Source organism: Temnothorax nylanderi, unplaced genomic scaffold (genome assembly GCF_030848795.1).
Source record: "Temnothorax nylanderi isolate EJ_2023f unplaced genomic scaffold, tnyl_v1.0 TNYL_tig0686_pilon, whole genome shotgun sequence".
Classification (NCBI taxonomy): Eukaryota; Metazoa; Arthropoda; class Insecta; order Hymenoptera; family Formicidae; genus Temnothorax; species Temnothorax nylanderi.
This window is the reverse complement of record NW_027249748.1, coordinates 57012-83699: the sequence shown is the minus strand read 5'-3', so window position 1 is coordinate 83699 and position 26688 is coordinate 57012. Positions and strand designations below refer to the sequence as shown.

General features: G+C 41.2%; 3 protein-coding genes and 1 long non-coding RNA gene across 4 annotated transcripts; 1 reads left to right on the top strand and 3 right to left on the bottom strand.

Moving 5' to 3' along the window:
- Positions 1-6077: 6077 nt before the first annotated feature.
- LOC139784825 (collagenase 3-like) lies at positions 6078-7763 on the bottom strand. The gene is made up of 2 exons (XM_071724011.1): positions 6967-7763; positions 6078-6714 (listed from the first exon to the last, which is right to left on the bottom strand). Exons 1-2 carry the CDS (start codon positions 7761-7763, stop codon positions 6078-6080), a joined length of 1434 nt encoding a protein of 477 aa, XP_071580112.1.
- Positions 7764-12651: 4888 nt separating this feature from the next.
- On the bottom strand, positions 12652-14791 carry LOC139784824 (uncharacterized). The gene is made up of 5 exons (XM_071724010.1): positions 14580-14791; positions 13855-14297; positions 13354-13683; positions 12812-13176; positions 12652-12702 (listed from the first exon to the last, which is right to left on the bottom strand). The coding sequence occupies exons 1-5, from the start codon at positions 14789-14791 to the stop codon at positions 12652-12654; spliced, it is 1401 nt and encodes a 466-aa protein (XP_071580111.1).
- A 2257-nt stretch (positions 14792-17048) lies between these two features.
- Positions 17049-17721, top strand: LOC139784829 (uncharacterized). The gene is made up of 2 exons (XR_011721694.1): positions 17049-17369; positions 17453-17721. It is a non-coding gene; the product is annotated as an uncharacterized lncRNA (long non-coding RNA).
- A 4016-nt stretch (positions 17722-21737) lies between these two features.
- On the bottom strand, positions 21738-23003 carry LOC139784823 (uncharacterized). The gene has a single exon (XM_071724009.1). It carries the CDS (start codon positions 23001-23003, stop codon positions 21738-21740), a length of 1266 nt encoding a protein of 421 aa, XP_071580110.1.
- Between the last annotated feature and the right edge of the window lie 3685 nt (positions 23004-26688).

The following is a 26688-nucleotide window of genomic DNA, read 5'->3' as shown; positions in this document are numbered from 1 at the left end:
TTGCGAAAAATATTACCTCAGCCAGGGTTCGAACCTGGAACCTCCCTCATTCCGTGCAGCGTCGTACCAACTCGACCACCGAGGCTATGTAAAATGACCAAGAATCCTTGGTCGAAACGCGGTGACGATTCGTCATGGACGAGTATAATCGTTGCTACGATTATAATCATTGCCAGTTACAGTCAACTAAAAATTCTTAATTGTACTAATTAATTTTAGTTAAATTTCTTAGTGTATTTGATTCAGATTGTTACAGTCTCTGCTAATGTACAATGCAAAAGAAAAAATTTATAATCAATGTTTTTTGCATGAAACTTATAGCAAGTACAAGTAATGAAAACGTTAGAGTGTTATTTGAAGAAGAGAATAATACTCGGTGCTCGGAGCAAAATATAGATGACAATGAAGACAACGATGTGTCATGTGAAGGACAAAGTGGTAAGTAATATTTTGCACACACACACACACACACACACACACACACACATTATATATTATATTCATATATATATATATATATATATAATGTATGTAATAATATACCGCTTATATATAATTATTCCAACGACAGATACGACTTTTATACTTTACTCCAATTCCAATTTTAAAACCTAAGTAGATAAATGTCCCATACTGTTAGCACATAATAATGCCCGTATCACACTAGCGATTCGCAAATTGCGTCTACGTTTGCGTTTACGTCTCTTGACCAATCAGAAAGTAGCTGTTGGCGATTGTGATTCGCGATTTCCGTTCTGATTGGTCAAAAGACGTAGATGCAACGTAAATGCAATCGCCAATCGCTAGTGTGATACGGGTATAACGCTGTTTCTGTAGTATATTGGTTGTAATTGGACATATACTGATTTAAATTATTGAAACAACATCCATCAAACTATCTCCAATTATTATGAAGCCGCTATTATATAATTATTATTTTATTTAATAAAATCTATGTTTTTTATAAACGGAAACGACATATGGAAGAAATTATAAGATCATATAAGAGAAAAAATATCAGCATATCCAAATGACAAAATTAGTTTGAACAATGCAAAATTCTGTAAACCAATAATCAAAGCAAAAGTGCGCATATTGATGAATGTTATTTAAATAAGAATTAATGAATAATTTTTTAATTAAATATTATATTATAGACTATAGTGTTTAAGAAAATTCTTAAACAATTTGGTCCAAAATAAATTTTTCCTGTAAAAAAACTTGACTAGACTTAGGTTTTAAAATTGGAGTAAAATATAAAACTCGTATCTGTCGTTTGAATAATTATGAGCGGTACATAGGTATAACTATATAATTTTGATAATCCATTACATAATCTTAGTAAATCTATTTGGAAAAATAAATGTCACAAAAAAGTGTTCTTGATTGTAAAATATCTAATTTATGTTTTTACTTTACAACGTATTACAAATGTATTTCTATTTTTTTAATACGTTTAAAGTAAAATATATAACGAATGTTAAGACTGATCTTTATTTTTTAGTTTCACAAAAGTTAATAATAAACTATTGAAACGAAAAAGGATACAGGATGCTTTGGATATGTAGATTCTTATAATACTCATAAGCGTTATGAGACAATTTCAAATAAAAGGGTAAGACCATTTGTTAAATTATTTTAATAAAATATAGCGTGTTACTTGATGTATCTGGCTATTTATTAATTATATTACAACGTTTCGACCGGGAATTCTAGTCCTCTTCAGGTTCAATATTATAGACAAATTACAGAGTGACCATTGTGGAAGCAATAAGTCCTATCTATAATTAAAAATAATTACAATTGTAATATTGATTGAAGAACGAGTAATCCTATTTTTCTATTTTGTGTAAATAAAATTTCCATGTCATATTGGTCAATCAATAAATTAAATATCAATAAATTATATAATTAAATAGTCAGATACGTCAAATAACACACTATATTTATTTTTACCAATTTTATTGGTAAATTATTTTAGTTCAAGGTTTAAAATTATTTATATAAACCTTTTCTACTTTGTTTAGTGAATTAATTAATGAATTCCTTCAGTTTTTGTTATTTTTAAGATATCTATTTAAAAATATATTTTTAACAGACATATTTAGGAGAAAATATATCAGTGGATCTATTGTCTTGGCAATGACAAATGCAAAGAAGCCTTCTTTTTTTTATGATGTTTGGTTATATTTGGCCACCCAACATTCTGAAAATAGATGCCTTGATAAAAGTAGAACACGTTATAAGTCATCCAGTTGCACAGTTAGTACTTAGTCCAAGAAAACTGTCTTTGGCATTAAGTAAGCACAATTTTTTCTTTATACAATTTTTCACTTATGTTTTAATAATTTCGTGGATTTTTTGTAGGTTTGTATAATGACTACCTACGTGAATTAAAAATGAAAGATGATATACGATTTAAATGATTCATTTAAAATAATTTGTACGAAAATAAGAGATGTACGAATAAAATATAAGGATCAGAGCGAGACAGAGATGGCAAATGAAAGAAGAAGTGAAACAAGCAATTAAAATAACCTGCAGTTCTTACTGTTCCTAATTTACGTACATACTAGTACCTACAAGTTTATATATTTGTTTTTAAGATAATAAGATACATTATGTTTTGTTTTTAAATAATGTAGTTTATTTGGATTTTTTATATATTTTGTATACATCTCTTGTATGTGCATATGCAATACTCCTAAAATAATACTAATGGACCAAAGAACAAAAATTGAAATTGTTTCGCCAAAAATATTTAAAAAATATATTTTAATAAATATATACACTTAATTTATGCTCTATTTTTGAGATTTCACCTTTTCTCTTACTTTAAAAGACTAAAATTTTTAAACTAAACTTTTTTAGTGAGAAATTTAATGAGAATTATTATGAGGAATTTTGCAATAATCGTATTTGATTTCTCATAACAGTTCTCATTCCATTATTTATGGAGTTCTCAATTGTGATCTCAATAAAATTTTTTCAGTAGGGACCCAAACAGATTCCACTTTTTCTACCCAACGTTTGCCCAAGGTGCGATTCTAAATGGGAAACCCAGACAGATTCCACTTTTTCTACCCAACGTTTGCCCAAGGTGCGATTCTAAATGGGAAACCCAGACAGATTCCATTTTCTCTGTCCAACGTTTGCTTAAATTAAGATCTCTTTTTTTTTAGATTTCTAAATAATTGAAACAGCTTGAGCATTTACATTTTTTAAGAATTTATATTTATAAAGTGTGCGTAAATACTCAAAGCTTTTCAGATATTTTGTTTAACATAAATATATAAAATATATTTTATATTTATATAAATTCATATATGTAAATTCTTAAAAAGATTAAATTCTCAAGCTGTTTCAATTATTTTGCTCAACCCCTTTTTGAAATAAATTATAAATGTCTCGAATAAAGCAGTATATTATATATTATTTAAACATAAAAATGTAATTATTTACATTTATAAAAAAATTTATAAGGAAACATTAAGGGGATGCTGGAGCCGCAGGCGAACTCGATCAGCGTCGATAAAGAAGTGCTCACCGACTATATCTGTCCTTGTATAGACAAAGATATAGACAAGGATAGCACGCTACATTGCACGCACACATACGCACGATATACACATCGAAATTATACTTTATATTACGCTTCCAAATCTTGATTTGGGGGGTTTATCGATGTTTTTATTGTTGTACAATTCAGGGGAACTTGTTTTCGCGTTCGTACCAATGGTATATCTCTTTATGAAATACATCTTGTGACGAGCTGACAGCTCGCCGCAACTCGAGACGCCATATTGGAATAAAAAGTAGATAAGGAAATCTGTACTTCCGTAATTTTTTCTCGTTTTCTATATAAAATCAGAGTTCCCTGAATCATTATGTATGTACTGCAATTCTGGAGAAGGATTTTATTCTGTCAAATATTAACGACGCTACGTTTCGACAAAAAAATGCCGGTAAAACAGACGCTCCAGCATTACCTTAAAGGGAAATAGGTAAGAAGTATATAAAAACATTAATTTTTGGATGACCGCGATGATGACCATCCCAGTCTCTGGCATTTGAAAAGCCTGCTCCTAATGAGTAAGACCAATAACAGTACCCTCGCTGCCGGTAACAACCGAGTTGAAGCGGGGGGGGGACGCGCGCACGCGGGGAGAACGCCATAAGAGATGGGCGAGGGGGACGAGGGGGGTGCATGGGGTGGTAATGGGCGAGGGGGGGGTGAAAGGCGGACAGGTGCAAGGGGAAACAGGGGAGGTGAGGGTGACATGTGTGAGGGGAAATTTCCCCTGTAAACCGGACAAACATTCCCCTGTAACTGGACAAAGGTGGTATCGCTGTCCAATCAGATCGCGGTACGAAAGACTCGAGGGCTGTCCAATCATATGCGAGGATTTTGTGGGAACACCTGTCCCTAGGCGGGTTGATGGGGAAGTTCGCACCGCAGTGGTTGCCACCGTTGCGGTAACTTGAAAGACGTAAATTCCCTAGCGGGTGATGGGGAATTTCGCGCCGCAGGGTTGCCACCCGGGGGTGGGGGGGGATCGTCGTTCCCGGACGCTCCGAGAGGGCGCTCGGATCGGCGTTATCGACCGCGTTAATCGGCCGCGAGCGGAAATCCGCCCCGATTCGCGCGTCATCGCGAATAAGTTTTTTTCATCGCGCGCGTTCGAACGCATCCAAACTCGTTCCAACTTGTTCAAGGTCGCTCTTCTCGACGTCCCCGCGCCGTGGGAGTGAGTGAGCGCGCGAAAACACGTTCGAACGTGTTCAAGGCCGTTCTTTTTCGAGCGGGTCCCGATAACCGTTCTTCGTTCTTGTTCGGTCTCGGTGCGAAAGTTGTTTCGATCCTTCCCTACGCATCGTAGATGACGCAATCGCGACGATCGTGGAGTAAGCGGAGTCGTGGGACTTAGGGAGCGCGGGATCGTATCGAGATAGGTACGGAAAAGAAAGAGAGAGAACACATATATGAATAATCCGCGTACGAGCGGTAGTTTTTTATTTTGAAAATAAAATATGTATTTACATACGTCGATACTCGTTTACATTGTTTCTGTGTGTAATAAATATATATATATAAATTTGTAAACGTGTGTCGTGACGTTCAGGATTTGAAACAAAGCGCGGTAATCTCACAGTCGACGATCTTGTTAGATCGAAAAACCTCGCTTTTCAGTATCGCAGTCTTGGCCGAAGTTCCCGTCTTAATCGCGTTGGCGGCTATCTCCCTGATAGCGCGAATACTTCGCGTCGACTTCCTCGGTGACCGCGCTCAGCGCCGAGACGATGAGATTCGACGCAAAATTGTAATCGTACAGCGAGAGCAGGGTGCCGAGCGACCATTGCCAGACGAGCCGCGTTGGGTAGTTCCATACGCAAGATCGACAGGTTGTTGATCATCCGAATCGCAGCGTCAGGTCTCCGATCGATATCGGCGAGGGGGGGGGGGGCGGGGTTCCATCGACGAGGTTGGACTCGCAGACCGCCAATTATGTCGTGTTTGCGCTCGAGTAGTCTTTTCCACATATCAAGCGTCAGAGAGATCTCCTTGCCTGGCTTATCTCCCAGGGCGATATCCACGTACGAAGGTGCGGTATACCGTACCACGGTGACTTAACCGTGACAAACCGATGGCTAAGTATTTGTAGCCAGTCGTCGTCAGCGGATAACGGGTCGCCAGGATGCGCACCGCAGGCGCGACGACGGGGGTGGCGAACGTCGTTGGGGGGGGGGGGGGGGTGAGAGCTGGAACGCGACTCCCGATGATGATGATGCTGATGATGATCGTCCGTCGATTCGATCCTTCGTCTTTTGCCGTTGTCGTTCACCTCCGAATCCGTCTCGCGAGGGGAAAGATCCCTCAGCGCGGGTCGATCGGCCAACGTCGAGAACATTTCGCACGCGCGTTGCAGTATCGTTCGTTTCTGATTTCTGTTTCGACGCGTCGTATTCAGCTGACGATGCGATACTGATGCTTTGGCGGGAACACATCGGTATAAGTAGAAAAGTTCTCACTTATATCGCGCGATGTGCGGTGTGGGTGTGGGGATTTGCGCAGTCCTCTACTTCCTTCGGCGGATACGGCGATCGTAAAGCTGAACGCCGCCGCCGTCGTCGTCGTCGTCGTCCGAATCGCTCGCCGGTGACGTTAAATCGCCGACGCGTACGATTCGATCGAGAAGATCGCGCAACTGCTGCAACAGTTCGGTCTTAGGGCAGACGATATTCAGCATCCGTAGATCGAATTTACCGGCGGCCGTGACTGTTTTCGTAAATTCGTTAAATCTGTAAAACTGCGTTCGAGTGGTGAAGTACAGATTGCCGTCGACGTATCGGAAGATCGACGTCACGCCGGTCGGTATTCCGGGAAACGTCGCCTCGAGAGGCGTACGTCTGACGACTTTCTTCGTACATTCGTCTATCTCGCCCACCGAGTTACCGTTGTACATCACGAAGGAACGGCCTCTATGGGTGTTTACCGCTCCGTTGAGTTTCGCATCTGCGGGAAATCCGAGTTCTCGCAAGGTCTTCGGCCAATTTGGCCTCAGAGAAAATTCCGGATATTGAACCATGTATACCAAATTATCTACGAACACCATGAGATCACCGGACGGAGATTGATAGGCAGCAGCTATGCGCGTGTAATTGTCGTGAAGAAAGCTCATGTGATTCGACAGGGCTAACGGTCCATTGTACGTCCTACCGTCCAGATCGATCGACCAAACGTAACGCCCGTACGAGATGTACATTCGATTTTCCAAAATCAATATCGCGTTTACGCGACCAAGGGCGCACAGGTCCGGCGATGGTTGCGGCGGCCGTGACCGCGGTGGCGGTGGTGGCGGCGGCGGCGGCGGCGGCGGCGGCGGCGGCGGCGGCGGCGGCGGCGGCGGCGGCGGCGGCGGCGGCGGCGGCGTCTGTGAGGGCGCGTTCGTCCGTTTTTCACCGTACAAACGTTGAATGTCGAGAATGTCGAATCTGTCGAGCCTAACCGGATACTGCTTGTCGGGCGAGTACGCGAACATCACCGAGGTCTTGCGCTCATTGTGCGGCAATCCGAGAGAGTGACCGATCTCGTGCGTCAGCGTGAAATGCAGGGAAAACGTATTCGGGGGATTGTTACCGACGTGAATATGCCACGGCTCGTCACCGTCGACGTGCATCTCGGAGACGAATCCCGCTTCATTCGTCGGGAGATACGCGTGGGCCAGCACGTTACCGGGACCGTCAAATTTGGCCGAGCAATTTGGGCCGTTTACGTCGATATTCGTGTTACCGTAACGTCGGGTTCGCCAAGATATTATAATGTCAGGATTCGTTTCGGAGCGTTCGAACGTCAACGCCGAATGTTGCGACCACAGGTCGAACGCGGCCCTTGCGGTATTCAGCTCTTCTTTGGCGGCTACGTAAAAATCCCACGTCAGGTGAGTCCTCGGCCATTTCGATAGACTCGCCGCCGTTCCGTACTTCAGGATATCCTGGAAACCACATCGCGGTTTACGCATAAATTGCAGCGTTTCGTCGTCGAGCGTTCCATCGCCGGGCAGACCGTAGTATCGTTGAAATTCCTCGATGGCGTTACGAAGAACGTCGTTTCGTCTCTGAGCCGGAAACGCGTCCACATCTTCGGTCAGATATCCGTATTTCCGCAGGTAATCGATCGTATGTGCGTAATTCTCATCCGTGGGATTGACGCACCTCGCGGCGATAAAACACGCGGTTAACGCGATTACGCGCGAGAGCCACATCGTCGAGGGCGAGAGAGAGCGAGAGAAACGGCGGAACTGCGATAACGGCGTTTCGCGATATGAGCGCGATCGCGACGCGCGGTTCACGCGGTGACGCTCGTTGCCGATAGCGCGGACAGGTGGCGGCGGGGTCTCGCGGTGGAAAAAATGCGTCGATTCCGGCGGATGAGTCCGTTTTGAAAAAAAAAAATGCATTTTTCCTCTGTGCAAAGTTTCTGAAAATAGTTTTTATTGCACAATATCTTGCTTCTTTTATGGACGATGACGATGCGTCGCGATACGAGCGACTTACACGGGCATGCTCGCTACCGATAGCGCGGACAGGTGGCGGCGGGGGTCTCGGGGTGGAAGAAATGCGTCGACGATTCCGGCGGATGAGTCGGTTTGATTAGAAAAATGCATCTCTTCCTGTGTGCAAAGGTCAATTTTTTACATAGTTTTAATTACACACGCAATATCCTTATGATTGCACATCCCTTCTTTGATTCCGCATCCTTCTTCGATTGCACATCCTCGATATATATAAGGACTCGAGGCTAGACTCGGGTGTAGTTCGTTTACAGTTTTTCGAGCTAGTGACGTGAATTATTCCTAAGAACACGTAATGGACAAAATATCCAAACTGAAAGGAGTGTGCGATTTGGCGCAAATCCAGGCAACGTCCGTAGCTAGGGCTACGGACGACTTACACGAGACGGTGCTGCAGCTGCAGCATCGCCTCAGAAATATCGTCGATGGAGCGCCGCCCTGTCTGCAAGTCACGATCCGCGTCGACGAGGACGCACGGATGTTCGATCGAATGTAAGTTGGCAAATGTAAAATTATATTGTTATATATTCATTTATATATATATTTATTTATTTATTTATAAATTCACTTATATATTCAGTTATATATTTATTTATAAATTCACTTATATATTCATTTATATATTTAGTAATAATATGTATTTTTTGCGAAAAGGACTCATCGGAGCGGTGTTAAAAAAATCCAAGAACCACATGCGTTTGTACGCTGCGAGGATTCGCAGCATGTATCGGGACGCCGCGCGACTTGATTCATCGGCGAAGCGTCCCGATACGTGCTGCGACGGCAACGATGACAACGACGACGAAGACAACAACGACGACGACGACGAGGAGGATGAGAGCGGTCGCGGCAATATTGATATCAACTTGATTGACGTCGACTTCGAGGACGACGTCGTCGAGGGCTGGCCCTCCGTTTCTAACAAAAAATAATATGTAAAAAAATAAAAATAGTAAATAAGTAGTATATAATATAACATAATATAATATAACATAACATAATATAATATAACATAATATAACATAACATAACATAACATAACATAATATAACATAACATAATATAACATAACATAACATAACATAACATAACATAACATAACATAACATAACATAACATAACATAACATAACATAACATGACATGACATGACATGACATGACATGACATGACATGATATATGATGTATGATGTATGATGTATGATGTATGATGTATGATGTATGATGTATGATGTATGATGTATGATGTATGATGTATGATGTATGATGTATGATGTATGATGTATGATGTATGATGTATGATGTATGATGTATGATGTATGATGTATGATGTATGATGTATGATGTATGATGTATGATGTATGATGTATGATGTATGATGTATGATGTATGATGTATGATGTATGATGTATGATGTATGATGTATGATGTATGATGTATGATGTATGATGTATGATGTATGATGTATGATGTATGATGTATGATGTATGATGTATGATGTATGATGTATGATGTATGATGTATGATGTATGATGTATGATGTATGATGTATGATGTATGATGTATGATGTATGAGTATGATGTATGATGTATGATGTATGATGTATGATGTATGATGTATGATGTATGATGTATGATGTATGATGTATGATGTATGATGTATGATGTATGATGTATGATGTATGATGTATGATGTATGATGTATGATGTATGATGTATGATGTATGATGTATGATGTATGATGTATGATGTATGATGTATGATGTATGATGTATGATGTATGATGTATGATATATGATATGATATGATATAATATAATATAATATAAAGGGGTTAGCTCTCTTCATAATAAATTGGATAAAATTATATTGTTATGTATATAATTATATCAAACAATAAAGATTTTAATGTCATTTATATTATTACTAGCGTTTCAGCCCGCGCTTCGCGCGGGGCTCAAAGCTACCACGTAGACCTCAAAGCTAGAAAACTATAGATCTATATATAGGTATATATAGATCTGTATATATATATTAATATAATTCAGGCGTATGTGTGCGGGTTAGGTGTGTATGTTTTGTGCGTGGGTGAGTAGGGGGAGAAGGCGTAAAACAAAAAAAGTCGCGACATTTTTATCCCCGAAAAATTTGCATTTTGGTACCAAATTCGAGAGAATCGGCCCATAAATGTGGAAGTAGTTTGCAATTAATTATTATTTATAAAATGACTTTTACAATTTTAATATTTATAATTTTTCATATAATTTATATAAAAATTTTTAAATATATATTTTATTAACATTTTAATTATTATATTACTCATACAATTTTATAATTCTAAATTTATAAAATTTCTCTGTATATTACATTTTTTGTAAAACATTTTTTACTTCCTTCTATTAGATGTCCTTGATTGCTAAATTCATCAATCTTAATTTTTACACTTTCCTTTCTGGTTTCTCTAGAAAATGCCACATAAAGTTGACCATGAGCAAATACAGGATGTGGCAAATAAATCCCAACTTTTTCTAAACTTTGTCCTTGTGATTTATTGATTGTCATAGCAAATGACACTCGAATAGGGAACTGTCTTCGTTTAAACTTAAATGGCAGTTCCAAATCACTTGTAATTAAATCTATCCTTGGAATAAAGACAATCTGTCCTCGAGCAGGACCAGTTAGAACCTCCGCATAAATTAGATTATTTTTCAAATTAGTAACAATAAATCTTGTGCCATTACAGAGTCCTTTTTTAGTATTTAAATTTCTTAATAGGATTATTGTAGCACTGACTTTTATTTTAAGTCGATGAACTGGCATTCCAGAAGGTGTCAGAGAGTTTAAAAACTCAATTGGAAAATTCAATTGCTCTTGTGGATCATCACTTACAATAGAGTCAATTGAGAGATACTCTTTTTTTTCTCCTTCCATTAGACAAAGAATTTCGTCATTAATTTTAAATGTATCCTCATTCTTAGGACAAAGAATCGTTCGATCTGGATTTTCTTTAATCTGTTCCATGGTGATTCTATCACCAAAAATGTCAGCAATAAGAGATTCTTTTGATATAAAATTCTGGGGAATTTCAATTGTATCCAGATGTAGTCCATCCGTATTTGATAATTTACCATCTCCGAGTTGCATTAGCCAATTTGCAAATTCTTTTTCTTCTCCAGTTCTCATATTTTGCTTTAGTTTAATCTGAGTTACATTCCTCCATATAGAATTGTATTTTACAGTCGACTCAATTATAGCTGCTTTTTGTGCATGTGGCACTACGGGAAGATTTTGTCTAAAATCTCCTGCAAATAAAATTACTTTTCCTCCAAATGGTCGAGGATTCTTCATTAAATCTCTTAAAAGTTTATCAACTGCTGTTAAAGCATGTCCAACAGTCATGCTCACCTCATCCCATATAATTAGTTTGGCAATGATCAGTTCTCGTGCAGCTTGAGAATTTCCTCTGATATTAGATTTAGCGCTATCATCAATTGGAATTGAAAGCTTGAATAGAGAGTGATAAGTTCTTCCTCCTTTTAGAAGTGTTGCTGCAATTCCAGTCGAAGCACATGGAAGAACTATCTCGTTTCTTCCTCGAATAACACTTAGAAATGTGTTAAATAAGTAGGTTTTACCACTTCCTGCAAACCCATCAATAAAAAATAACCGATACAGTTCATTTTCATTTTCAATTGCTCGCATGACAATATCGTATACGTGCTTTTGCTCAGCATTTAATGTCGATAATAAATAATCACCACGTATTCTTTCTTCATTCACATTATACTCTGTTATGTAAATATTTACTGGAGTTGGATTTGGCAATTGAAAATTCTCACAGCTACTTCCATTATTTATTAAAATTTCTTGTATATGATTTAAAGCCATATTTTCAGGATTGACAACATTGTTATGTACAAAGTCCTCAATCATATGATCTTTATATTTAATCCAAAGAGTTAATACATCTGTTGGAGTTCCATAGATGCAAATGTAGGCAAATAGCTCTCGAAGTTGTACAGGCATTTTGGAATCTGTTGCTTCTTCCAGCGTTTTTTCCCAAAGATCATCAGCTTCTACCAAATTTTTTGCAATTGCTGCATCCTTAAACGTTTTATAAAAAACTCCATTTACAGTTCTCAAATCTTCAAAACATTTAGCTCCAACTACATGGAGTAGAAGAAGACGCAGATAAAATCTCTCAATATCTTTTATACTTACTGTATAAAGTCTTGAAATTATTTTATCACCACCCTTTTTGCGTGGCTTCCACTTAGTTTCTTTTTTATCATAGATATAATGATAAGGAATATCTGTGTAAAGAAAATGCACCGCATTTTTATCAGATTGATTTAATTTAAACCATGCAGTCAACGTGGTATCTCGAGTGAGCTCTCTTTGAACAGCTTGCTCTTCATTTCCCGCTCTGAAATAAACCATTTGGCGATTAGGCAAATGAACTGCCAGTCTTATTACTGTGTGAGACTTCATGAACAGATCATATCCGTTCAGTCTCCACATTGCTTCTGGAGCACTAACATATCTTGCATCCAAGTATGAATTAACTTCATCTATTTTAATTAACCTTGTGCCATCTTGTGCTTGTACTTCAATTGCAGCACAGTCAAATCCTTTATGAATATATTTGTATAAGTATTTTACGCTCTTCACTGATGAACATATTTCCAAATTGATATGTCGATCATATTTCATAATTAAATATGGTGAATATGGTACTACCCATCGATTATCAATTTCTTTGCCTCTGACGATGTATTTTTTCTCAAAATTCCTTCGTTGATACATAGGATATCCATTTACATTAGCATTAGTTTCTTCACGAAACTCTTTTGGAAAACCTTTTGAACATTTTCCATCCTCCCCAGTGCAAGGATATCTCTGGGAGGGATCTCCACAAGGACCATGAATCATGTGCTTCAAAACTTTTACATTAAGTTCTGGATATCTTTCTTCATCAGGAATTTCAGCCCATGCCATCATGTCAATGACTTCTTGAAGTCGGGGCTTATCTTCATCACTCAACATTGCAAGTAAATGCAAATGTGGAAGTCCTCTTTTTTGAAATTCAATCACACCTGCATAAGCTACAATATTTCCAAAAATATTATTTTGGGTTAAATCTTTTAAAACCTCTTTGACATCCAAATTAAATGTTTTAGCGACCAAATCAGGTCGAAATTCTATTAAACATCCATCAAGATTATCTTTAATTTCGGGGCATTGAGGATTGCAAGTCATCGTAAGAAAAATGTCAGGTTTACCAAACTTTCTAACCAGAGACATGGCATCTTGATATCTTTCTTGCATATTTCTTGGACTGCCCATAAATGAAGATGGTAATATTACAGGTATACCAACTTTAATTCCTTCATTTTGTGCTCGATTATCTAGGTGATCCATTAATCCCGAATAAAGTTCTGCTCTTAATTGAGGTTGATTTAATTTAATATAATTAAGCCTATTGGCTTCAGTTTTCATATAAGCATCAAGTATAAACTGACATCTCAATTTTCCTGCCTTTTTAAATTGACTAAATTCAACTCTTGGTGCCAACAGGTGAGCATAATAATCCATTTGAGTTACTTTAAATCCTGGATATTTAGGATTATATGATTTAAGTTGTGAATCCCATCCATCGTTACCATATGGATATAACAACGGATAACACATTGGGTCACATCTTTTGTCTAAAATTGATATTTGTTGAACATCGTTTGAATTTTTGTTATAAATTCGAATGTCTCTCTCAAATGGAGGCTCACCATCAACATTTTGAAAAACCACGGCTATTTCATTAGCTCGTGGAGCATTGTATCTTCTTTGATCGTGTTGAGGATCATTTCGAAAAGACAACATTAAATTTATGGCTTCATTGCCTCTCGGATTAAGATCTTGTTCAACTTGACACATCATCTTAAAAGTTTTTGCAAATTCATTGCATTGAATCATACAGTAGGACAAATCTTTCATTAAGACTGGATCACACTTTTGATTGGCTTTATTATTCATTCTATGATTAATAGCTTCTTCTGTATCTAAAAAATAAAGCTGCGCAAAACGCGGAGCTTGCCCATCCGCTGGGCGCATTGCCGTTGTGGTCAAATGGTGATATTGCCCATGAATTTTCAAGCAATAAGGAGCATTGTTCACAACATCTAATGGATTTCTATTACCCGGGGCACCCATGGAAGCCATAGCTAAACCGCTATTATATGAACGAATATTATCAAAGAAATTTTTTGATACAGAATTATTTCCCATATATAATTTTTTAAGAAAATCAGGACAATTTATTGGTTTTAATTTAAACTTGCCCTTTTGGCAACAATATGTAAATTTTCCATCTTTAGATTTTTCACATGCAAAGTTTAACGATTTGCAAAATTGACATTCTACATTCATTTGGCCAAGTGTATGAACTGGCACATTTATTTTATGTTCCTTGGAAATTAGTGCAATATGATGATTTAATTGTCTAGCTTGGTGCCTTCCCTGAGCATATCTCTGAGCATCAGCTTTGAGTCGTTGACTCCTTGCGTCATCATTTTCATTGACCCTCTGCTGAGCATGTCTCTGAGCATCAGCTTTGAGTCGTTGACTCCTTGCGTCATCATTTTCATTGACCCTCTGCTGAGCATGTCTCTGAGCATCAGCTTCGAGTCGTTGAGACCTTTTCTCCGAATTTTCAATTTTGCGCATTTGTCGTAAGCGCTTACTTTCGCGACTCACTTTAGTCAAATTTCCGTATTTTCTCTTTTGAGGCATAATTATTTACGTCGTACCGTATACGTAGGTATTTATACGAAATGTTATATAACAATACGTAAATAAATAACAATACAATATTATTTTTCAAATCTATAATAATTATTCTTTATATCTATAGATATTTAAAAAAGAAATTATTTTTTATTATTTTTATTATCACGAATACCCTTTAGAATTCATTTTTTTTTAAGAGCAGAGCAGCCTTTTTTATACAGGCGCACAGCAGCTCTGTATCGGCGGATAGTAGCCGTTTTTTTACAGGCGCAGAGCAGCCTTTTTTATACAGGCGCACAGCAGCTCTGTATCGGCGAATAGTAGCTGTTTTTTTACAGGCGCACAGCAGCTCTGTATCGGCGGATAGTAGCCGTTTTTTTACAGGCGCAGAGCAGCCTTTTTTATACAGGCGCACAGCAGCTCTGTATCGGCGGATAGTAGCCGTTTTTTTACAGGCGCACAGCAGCTCTGTATCGGCGGATAGTAGCCTTTTTTATACAGGCACACAGCAGCTCTGTATCGGCGGATAGTAGCCGTTTTTTTATATATAGAAAAATGTAATAAAAATGTAATTATTATCTAAAAATATTTATTACAAATATTTAAACACATTTATTACATTTAATAAATATTTAAATACATTTGTTCCATCACCATGGTAACTTTTTATCCTCAATATTCATATTATACGCGTACCACATCTCCAATTGTTTTTGGAGCTGTCCTGCATATTTCATCTAATATAACAGTAAATATATAATAATGTATACGATATCGTATACAGAGAAAAACAGCGAAAATGCATGCACTTCACAGGAGCATAATGTAAGTAAATTTTAATTTTATAGAAAGAGAATGAGAGAGAGAGAGAAAGAAATGACAGAATAAAAGATAGAGAATGATATTAAAAGAAAGGAAGAGAAAGTGAGAGAGAGAGAGAGAGAGAGAGAGAGAGAGAGAGAGAGAGAGAGAGAGAGAGAGAGAGAGAGAGAGAGAGAGAGAGAAGATTAAGAGAAAAAAGAAAAGTAAGAGATTTGTGTGTATATGTATGTGTGTGAGTGACAGAGAAAATAAGGTTAAAAGATAAAGGAGAGAGAGAGAGAGAGAGAGAGAGAGAGAGAGAGAGAGAGAGAGAGAGAGAGAGAGAGAGAAGATTAAGAGAAAAAAGAAAAGTAAGAGATTTGTGTGTATATGTATGTGTGTGAGTGACAAAGAAAATAAAGTTAAGAGATAGAAGGAAAGAAAGAGGTTTGTGTGTATATATGTGTATGTGTGTGAATAAAGAGAGAGAGAGAGAGAGAGAGAGAGAGAGAGAGAGAGAGAGAGAGAGAGAGAGAGAGAGAGAGAGAGAGAGAGAGAGAGAGAGAGAGAGAGAGAGAGAGAGAGAGGAGAGAGGAGAGAGAGAGGAGAGAGGGAGAGAGAGAGAGAGGGAGAGAGAGGAGAGAGAGAGAGAGAGAGAGAGAGAGAGAGAGAGAGAGAGAGAGAGAGAGAGAGAGAGAGAGAGAGGGGGAGAGAGAGAGAGAGGGGGAGAGAGGGAGAGAGAGAGAGAGAGAGAGAGAGAGAGAGAGAGAGAGAGAGAGAGAGAGAGAGAGAGAGAGAGAGAGAGAGAGAGAGAGAGAGAGAGAGAGAGAGAAGAGAGATAAATCGTGGTTTAATATATACAGATTTATATATCTATATATATCTATATATCTTTTTTTAGAATAGCGGTATCATTACGGCGGAAGAATTACATAAATCAAAAAGGAAACTGCAGAAGCCTGCAAAGATCAATAGAGAGAGAAACAGCGAAAATACATGCACTTCACAGGAGCATAATGTAAGTAAATTTGAATTTTATAGAAAGAGAATGAGAAAAAAAGAAAGAGAAAAATGACAGAATGTAAGATAGAGAATAATATTAAAAAAGAGAGAAAGAGAAAGTAAGAGAGAGAGAGAGAGAGAGAGAGAGAGAGAGAGAGAGAGAGAGAGAGAGAGAGAGAGAGAGAGAGAGAGAGAGAGAGAGAGAGAGAGAGAGAGAGAGAGAGAGAGAGAGAGAGAGAGAGAGAGAGAGAATAAGGTTAAGAGAGAGATAAAAAGAAAGTATAATGTAAGTAAATTTGAATTTTATAGAAAGAGAATGAGAGAGAAAGAGAAAGAGAAATGACAAAATGAAAGATAGAGAATGATATTAAAAGATAAAAAAGATATTTATATATCTTTTTTTAGAATAACATTGCGGTTATTAATTAATTAATTAATTTATATTTATATATCTTTTTTTAGAATAACATTGCGGAAGAAAATCTATATCTAAAGAGGAAGTTGCAGGAATTGCAGCAGCAACTGGCCGCTGCTTTAGCCAAGCAACCACCACGGCAGGCTGTGGTGACTGCTGACAATTTGCAACCTGCAGTGGTGGCTGCTGACAATCCACAGCCTACAATAATTGCTGATACTAACAATCCACAGCCTGCAGTGATGGCTGCTGAGATTCCACCAGTACCACCAGAAATTGAAAATAATACATTGCATCGTAAGTATAAAATAATAAATAATACTAAATAAAAATAAATAGTAATACCATAAGTAAATATATAATTTTATATTTTTTTACAGCAATAAATAAACCTCCTCGATGGGCCAGAGGAGGAAGAGACCGAAGACGTGAACGCGGACACGAACGTGGCCGTGGATCCAAACGTGGCCGTGGATATAAACGTGGCCGCGGAAATAAAACAATTATTAATTATATAAACATGTAATAATTTGTTATCTTATTATAATATTATAAATATTACACGTATTAATATTATGTTATTTATTATTAATGTTATAAATTCTAATATTTTGTATTTAATAAATTATATTTATTTCATTCGGAACAATCCTATTCTTATTTAATTAAAAATATTTGATGAGAGAAAAAGAGAAAGAAAGAGAGAGAGAGAGAGAGAGAGAGAGAGAGAGAGAGAGAGAGAGAGAGAGAGAGAGAGAGAAAGAGAGAGAGAGAGAAAGAAAAAAAATCAAAGTTATTAATCTATTGAAACATGTATAGTAATCTATATATATATAAAGGAAGATGTCCTGACTCACTCATTCACTCATCAACGCCCAGCTTAAACCCCTGAACCGAATTTTTACCAAAAGTATATGAAATGGGGGTAGAATTTTCCGAGGAGTGCCACTATGTGTATAGTTTTTCGTTACCGATTTTCTGGAAATCAATTTTTTTAATTTTTCCAATTTTTCGGGAAATAATTCACCGAATCTCAAACCCTGAACCGAATTTTTACCAAAAGTATTTGAAATAGGGGTAGAATTTTCCGGGGAGTGCCACTATGTGTATAGTTTTTTGTTATCGATTTCTGGAAACCGGTTTTTCCAATTTTTATAATTTTTCGGGAAATAATTGACCGAATCTCAAAGAATTATAGATTAAACAGGGGTAAAATTTTCCGGGGAGTGCTATAAAGTGTATAATTTTTTGTTATCGATCTTTTTGGAAACCGGTACCAAAATTTTTTAAATTTTTCGGGAATTAATTGACCGAATCTTAAAGAATTATACATAAAGAAGGAGTATTATTTCCCGGGGAGTGCTATAAAGTGTACTATTTTTTGTTACCGATCTTTTTGGAAACCGGTTTGGAATGCACGAATCTCAAAGAATTGTACATAAAGTAATGGTTGAATTTCTCGGGGAGTGCTATAAAGTATATAATTTTTTATTACCGATCTTTTTGGAAGCATAAAATAGGGGTAGAATTTCTCGGGGTGCTATAAATTGTATAGTTTTACGTTACCAATCTTATTTTTTCGATTTTTTAAAATATATAAACCACTGAACTAATTTTTTTTTAAATTATATGAAAAGGGGGCATTACAACGCGGGCTCGCGCTGCGAGAGGGTTCGACTCGCGCCCGCTACGCGGCGCATCGTCGGTATATTTTCGCATTATTAAGATTCAACATCGATCTCTATATCTCCGATATTTCATTAGCTTGAAACTTGGTGACATTTATGAGTATATGTTCGGCTCAGAAGTTCGAGCCGAACATATACTCATAAATGTCACCAAGTTTCAAGCTAATCGGCTTCTCACATTCAAAATTCAATCTCTTTTTCGAGTTGTTTTTCTTGAACGGTCGCTGTATAAAGATGCGAGCGAGCAATCTCAAAAATTAAATTGAGCCTGAGGGGAGAACCACTAATGTGGTATATAAAAAAGTTTTAAAATAGAAAAAAAAGTCGTAGATATTTTTGGAAAATTTTAAAAAAAAAGTATGAAAAAAAATATAATATTCGTAGAAGAGAGAAAAACATGTATGTGAAAGACATCATGCCTGTTTGAGAAAACAAATAAGGAGAAAAACATGTGTGAAAGAGATTTATATAATTTTGTTCATTTTTATGGAAAAAAATGACCTATTCTTAAAAAATTAAACGAAAAAAATGATATTTTGACATACTAAGTGACTTATCAACGTAAAGGACAAACCATTGAAATAATTTTTTTAAAATATAAAGGAAGATGTTCTGACTGACTGATTCATCAATGCCAAGCACAAAATAACTAAACCAAATTTATTTAATTTAATATAAATATAAGGAAGATGTCCTGACTGAATTATTCATCAACGCCCAGTCCAAACCCATGAAATTTGGAGATAAGCAATCACTAAGAAGGGATTTTTAAAAATTCGACTCATAACGGAGTGAAAAGGGTTAAAATCTATTTACACGGATTCATTAATATCTCTTAGGCACGATGAGAGAGTAAAAAACATCATGTATGTAAGAAACACCATATCTGTAAGAGACACCATGTCTATAAGAGACACTATGTTTATGAGAAACATGAAGTTTATTGAAGTTATAATGTATTTAAAGTAATTAAATACGGGAACAAAGCACGGATTTCTTTACAGTGGAATAGGTCTACTGGGGAAACCACTAAAAAAAAGGCATTTACAATAGTACCTCAAGGGTAATGCGAAAATCTATTGGCGTTAAATGTAAATATACGCTATTACCTATTTGTGTGTCTTATTACATATGTCCTCCAGGGCGTGTCCTCCGGGGCGAAGCCCGGGTAACCAGCTAGTAATTTTATATTACAATTACAATTTATATACAATTTATATATTTTTTAATAAATATATATAGATTTATACATATCTATACATATCTACAACTTATAGTCTCTTGTTTTCACTTCTTCTTTTTCTTTATTTTTTCTTTATTTTATATATATCTATATATATAAGTAATAAATAAACTATACACTTTATGGCACTCCCCGGGAAATTTTACCCCTACTTCATATATTTTTGGTAAAAATTCGATCCACTAACGAATGAGATTCGGTCAATTATTTCCCAAAAAATTGGAAAAATTATATAAAATTTGAAAAAATTTCGGAACCGGTTTCCAAAAAGATCGGTAATGAAAAATTAACCACGACATTTTCATCCCCGGAAAATTCTACCCCTACTTCATATACTTTTGGTAAAAATTCGGTCCACTAACGAATGAGTAGTTCGCGTACAGACAGACAGAAGACGTGACTTATATATATAGATAGATAGAAAAAGATTATGTTACAACACCATATGTCAAATATCCTTTCTTTGATTTCTTCTACTCCTATTTTATATATATATAATTCTTTTTAATTCGGTTGAATAGAGCAAACTTTATACGCAATCAAAGATTCATATACGAATTTACGAAAACAAAACTTTCTCTATGAGGAAGCAATAAGTATAAAGTAGTAAATAAGTAGTATATAATATACAAGAATAAATATAATATTGGATAAATATAATATTAAATAACTATTATATAAAGATAAATACGCGTGAACAGCAACGAGATTAGACGCTCCCGCCGCCGATATCGCGCTTCCGCTCGATGCTCCCGACTCCGCTCATTGACAGTTTCGCGCGCTCGGCGTTACCGTTGCCGTTCTTCTTCGGAGTTCGACGCTCTCGTTCGCTTACGCATCACGCTCGTCGCTCGCGCGCTCGACGCTATCGCGCTCGGCGTTATCGAGTACGATTATACATACGGTGTAGGTATGCGAATAATGAATAACTTTCCTCGTTGATTTTGCATCAGTTTTTTTATTGAATAAAATATAGATAGATAGATAGATCTTTTTGTTATTGATTAAAATATATACATATATAGATGGATGGATGGATACACATTTATATTTGATCCGTGCAGTCGATGCTGGAGAGACACTCGCGTCGCTCGTTCCACCAGTCGCGCAACTTCATCACGTTCTCCATCGCGCAGCACCGTTGATGGCGTCCGCAGCGAAACGTGCGATCGGCGCGAAGAAACTCCAGCCGATCGATGTCGTCGTACTCGGCGTCGATGGTCTCGATCGTCGCGTCGACGTCGCCGAGAATCTCCTCCAGCCACCTCTTCTTCTCGAGGCCTTTTACGTATATTCGCGCGCCGGGCGTCTCTTCTCCCTCGCCCAGGTCGTCGCACACCGCGCGTCGAATAATCGACCTGGCTAAGCGATAGTCCACGTCCCCGTCTTTCCAACGGAGGCCGTGATGGTTCGCCATCAGCCAGTTGGCCCTTGCTTTTTCGGCGTTCGTGAGCAGGTCCCACTTCATCGGCGCGCGAAACACGTGATGCGCGAGTTCGCGCGTCTCGCTTCGGAGCACGGCCACCTCCTTCGCGACGAATCTGTCGCTCACCACGAATCCCTGCAGGTCGACGAAGATTGTCGTTGCCGCTGCGGCCATCGAGTCGGTGCGCGTCGAACAATTCACGCTCAAACTGCTCGTTCTTAACGGGATCTGAGGAACGATCGAAGGATCCCCGTCTTTATATATATCTCCCGTTTCCGGGGTGTGGTATCCTACAATCGCCATTTCCGCTAGATAATTTTGCGCACCACATTGGTCAGCGGACCGTACTCGATGACGCGATCGTGAACGATGAGACAAAAGGCGGTGGTCTTCGGCGGAACGTTTTCCTTACATTCGAATTCGATGCGCACGTCCACGGTGGCGCTCTTCACCGCTTCGTTTTGGCGGGAACAATCGATCACCACGAGCGGCGCTACTCGCGCGAATTCGCGCGGGGAAAAGAGCGCGTCGTCGCGACTGTCCCCGTAGTACGCTCCTCGAAATTTCGCGTACATCTCGTACAGCACGGCGAACTTGTCGCTTTCGAAATCCGCGTTCACGTCGTCGTAGGGATAGAATTCCGAGTTGAGATACAATTTCACGTTGGCGAGCGCGCAATGATCGAACCTCGAGGAGTCCTCCGTGAATTCGTTTCGCCGTCCGGTCTGCAGCGCGAATATGACGTATCGCGGCTTCTCCAACTGCGGCGCGGCTTTCACGGCCCACGAATGCTTGGTCGTGCTCTGCAGCAGAGGAAATTCGTACAGGTCCCAAGAGCGAAAGCCCACGCTCAGAAATCGTCCGCTCTCCAACGTTCGCAAAAGCGACAATTTAGTCACGTCGTTTAACGCCACGTGCGGCATACGCCATTGCACCTTCAGTAGCGTAATTTTAGGATCCTTGGCGGGATCTCTCGGCACGGTTTTTTTCGGATCTACGACGCAGTTGACGTCGTTCCGAGCGCGTATCAGGATAAGTTCGTGTCGCGCGTTTATCACCACGCGTCTGTAGTCCTCGCAGAAACCCAAAAGAATATTCAAAGGTACGCAAAAGTTGAATTGATGGGACGCGTCGTTCAGATTCGATTCGTTCGTCGGATAACTCCATCCGGCGTTCTGCAGTCTCCTGGCTCGTTCGGCGGTCAGCGACGCGTAGTTCTTTATCGTGCTGGTTATGCCGACGTTTCTACACCGGTCGATCTCCACGCCGTCGAGTTCGTATCGAATCTCGTCGAACATAAACGCCACGCAGTTGTTGACCAATTTCGCGTATTGCCTTTGAGCATCCGTCGCTTCCGACGTCGTCGCGCCCGCGCCGTCGTCATAGAGTCGTCCCTCGACGTACAGAAAACTGTCGCACGGCAGCGTATACAGATCCTGTTGCTGTATGGGTATTTGTATCTCGTCGTTGTGCCCGAACGTCGTGTTCACGTACGGGTTATACGTGTGAGTCTCGATTCCGACGATGCGCTCGTCGAAGATCGGCTCACCGCCGATACTCAGGATGTCGGCCATGGTCTTTCCTTTCGAAGTAGAAACGACGCGTTTCTCACGGCGAGACCCAGCGATCGTAGGAACCTGACGTTGGCGTTGCTGAGAACGGCTCTCTTTCCTCTTTGACCACCACCGCCACCACCTCTTCTCTTCCTTACGCTTTCGATTACGTCGTAGAACGGGCTAGCTCGCTCGTTCGTACAATCCGCGCTCGATCCGTTCAGAACGAGCATCCCTCTCGCTCTCTCTCTCTTCAGGTCGCGGAGATACGCGCGCGCACACACACACTAACTGCGGCGACGACGTACGTGCAGTCTAATCGTTATCTCCTCGCTGCGAAAGTCGATCAATCGATCGTTCTGATCCACGATTCGCACCGTGATATCGGTGACGTTTCGCGCGACGATCGGGAGGTAAATGATCTGCGTCGGAGTCTCCGACAGTTTATATCCCGGTGGAACTTTCGGCGCGAATTCGTGTATCGCGTGCACCGAGCGTCCGTTGCTGTACGCTCCCGTGGTGATGCTGCATTCGATGCGAATTATGTTCACGCTCATGACGTCAACGGGTCCGTCGGAAACGTACCATTTGTTCGGTTTTAGGATACGATCGCGCGAGAAACCCAAAAGAGAACCGATGTTGTTCGGTTTTGTAAAATTCACTCTGTAAGCGCACTTTATCTCGCTCCTCATGGTATTCTCGTTGGCGCGAAGAGCGAGTATCGTTCTATCGCCGCCGTCATCGTCGTCGTTCTTGCCGTCGTTGTCCCCGTATATGCCATAACCGTCGTCGTCGTCGTCGTCGTCTTCGTCCTCGTATATGCGATAAGCGTCGTCGTTATCGTCGTCGTCGTTCTTCTCCGTTCGTTTATTTTCTTTTACCCGTTCAGCGCCATCGGCCTGCAGTTTTTCTCTCTTCTCTTTCTCTTTCTCTCTCTCGCGGGCGCGACGTTCGCGATGAAGAAGAGCGGCGCGCAGATATCTGCTCACGGCTCGCAGCTCGTACGACCCTTCCGGAACGACGATCTTCCGGTCGTCCTCGCCGAAGTAGAATCGATTGTTCGCCGGCGTAACGTTCGGTATCGAATTGTACGTCTCAAAAGTCGCCAAACCCAGCTCGTACTCGCCGTCGCTCAGATCCAAAGCGGGAAAGTGACTCGCCGTGAGAACGCTGCTGGTTCCGGTTAACGTGAGCGTCAGCGACATCGCGGGAGAACGTCGATCGTTCGCCACCGCTCCCCCAATCGATCTCGCGAAGAAATCGCAGGCACAGCTGTCCGCAGATTCTCTGCTCGAACGTCTGGAACGCGCGACGATTGTACGTCACGATCGCGTTCTCGCCGCCACCGCCGAGATATCGCGCGAGATCCCTCGGCGGACGGAGATTTCCGAACGCGTCGAAGTAGATCGCCGCGTTCCCTTTCTTCGCGTAAGCGACTCAATGCGTGCCCGGACCCGCCGCGTCGTCGAGATTCACGATGCCGCACTCCGCGTGTCGCACCCTCGTCGGCAGAGCGTCGCGCATGAACACCCCACGGAAGAACGGTATGCGTAGGCGACGCGCCGATCGATCGAGCTGCTCGTTCGTCGTGACGCCGTACGGCGGCAGATCCGACGTCGCCGCTAACGTCGCCTTCTTCCGCGAAATTTTTTTTTCCGGCGATTCTCCTCGCGCCACCTCCGCGCTTCTTATACGGCGTGAAGTACAACCCGCGACTCTCCATCGCGCGATTGTGTCGCTGCAGTTCCTCGAGTTCCCGTCGCGCCGCTTTGCCGGCGCTCACCGCCTTGGCCACGCCAGCCGCGCCACCGATCAAGGAACCGAGCGCACCCAACATCGGTAGAAAAGGCAAGAAGCCGCCGCGTTTCGCCGTCGGAAGTATCCTCCGCCTCTTCCTCCTCGTCTTCGCGTTTCTCCCCGTTCCTTTCCTCTTTCTTCCTTTTTTCCTTTCCATACCCATGCCCAGTTTCGTCTTCGCTTTCATAGCCGCCCATACGGCCGCCGCGGCGAGTCTCTCACTGACCGCCGAGTCCTTCGCGGTGACGCGCTCGCGCGCCCTCTCGGCGAGCAGTCGATCGGCGACGTGTCGTTCGGCGAGCTCGCCGCTTCGCGAATACGCTATGTCGTGCTCGCGACACGCAGCGTCCAACGGATTGATGCCTTTGTCGCCGCGCGCTAGTCTCTTCGCTAGACGCGTACCGGGTCCGCAAAACTGATAGCCGGGTATATGCAGCTCGAAGGGAAGAGCGTTTATCGCGCGATCGAGTAGACCGGCGCCGCGCATTCGGTCGCGGTTGCGGGAGGGTTTTTTCTTCTTCTCAATTCGAACGGAAACGTTTCGACGACTCACCGTTCAGAGCGAGCGCGCGGTTGCACTCGTAGCAGTCCTTGACGAGCGGCGGTGGACCGTCTATGTGCGTTCGCTGCCACGGATGATTGTAATGTTCCATACACGAGCGATATCTCTGCACCTCGGGATCCGCTTTTATATGTTCGGGCAAACGGTCCCACAGCAGTTGCACGTATTTCTCAAATTTACGCAACAGAACGATCTTCGGAACGAATTCCAGCTCCTCGGCCGTTAGATCGAGAATATCGCGCCTGTCCGTCAGTAGGATGGGAAACATCTCGATCACCGACGCGCGCGCGAACGATTCGTTGCTTTTGAGATCGAATTTCTACGGATACGACGACGCGCTCGCGCTACTTATACTTGCGCGCGAAGCGTTTGCGCACGCGCGACGAAACGAAACGACGTCCGTGCTGCCCTCCCCGCCCCGGCGCTCGGGCGCGTTCATCGCGCGAACGAGCGCGCGCTTGCGGAAAAGACCGAGAGAGAGAGCGAAAGAGAGAGGGCGCAATGCGATTCGTGCGACAGTCGGTGACGATAGGAGTCTCGAATGTGGATCGCAAAACGCAGGCAAGCTCGGGCGCGACCGAGGGAGGAAACGGAGAATCGCGCAGACACGGTCCTCTCTTGCCGAACGTCGTACGTTGCATCATCTGCGGTCCCTCTAACTGCGGTAAGACGAACGTTCTGGTGAGTCTGCTGGAACAAGCGCACAGTCTTCGTTTCGAGAACGTATACGTGTACTCGAAATCTCTGCAACAACCGAAGTATCGATATCTCGAACGATTGTTCGAGCCTATGGAGGAGATCAGCTATCGCGCGTTCTCCGACAATCGCGACGTTGTTCCGCCCGACGAGGCGCTTCCCGACTCGGTCTTCGTCTTCGACGACGTGGCCTGCGACAAGCAGGACAGAATGAGGGAGTACTTTTCTATGGGTCGACATTCGAATATCGATTGCTTCTATCTCTGTCAGACGTACGCCAAAATACCGAAACATCTCGTGCGCGATAACGCAAATCTGTTGATCGTGTTCAGGCAGGACGGCACCAATCTGCGGCACGTGTACGACGATCACGTGAACATCGACATGTCGTACGACGAGTTTCGCGCCTTCTGTCGCGAGTGTTGGCGACGCACCTACGGTTTCGCCGTGATAGACAAGGACAGCGCGTTGCGAGGCGGACGGTACAGACGGGGGTTCCACGACTTCGCCGTGCTGTAGAGCCGATCAGTGCGCTTCGCCGAACGACGCGAGTATGAGCGCGATCGCGGAAGAGAGGACCGCGCGAGAGATAGCCAAAACGCGCGCCTCGATTCGCAGGAAGTACGCCGCTCTCAGGGTCGAAAAAATGGA

Bases quoted from the DNA above. Each gene is read 5' to 3' on its own strand.
- LOC139784823 (XM_071724009.1), bottom strand. From the start codon at position 23,003: ATGGCCGACATCCTGAGTATCGGCGGTGAGCCGATCTTCGACGAGCGC.
- LOC139784825 (XM_071724011.1), bottom strand. From the start codon at position 7,763: ATGTGGCTCTCGCGCGTAATCGCGTTAACCGCGTGTTTTATCGCCGCG. The intron at 6,715-6,966 runs GTACGGTGAAAA...TCTGGACGGTAG, and splicing joins ATTCTCGACATTCAACGTTT to GACGTACAATGGACCGTTAG.
- LOC139784824 (XM_071724010.1), bottom strand. From the start codon at position 14,791: ATGCGCAAAATTGAAAATTCGGAGAAAAGGTCTCAACGACTCGAAGCT. The intron at 13,684-13,854 runs GTGAGCCTCCAT...CTAAATATCCAG, and splicing joins GGTTTTTCAAAATGTTGATG to GATTTAAAGTAACTCAAATG. The intron at 12,703-12,811 runs GTAGTACCATAT...ATATTCATAAAG, and splicing joins AAGAAATTGATAATCGATGG to GATTTGACTGTGCTGCAATT.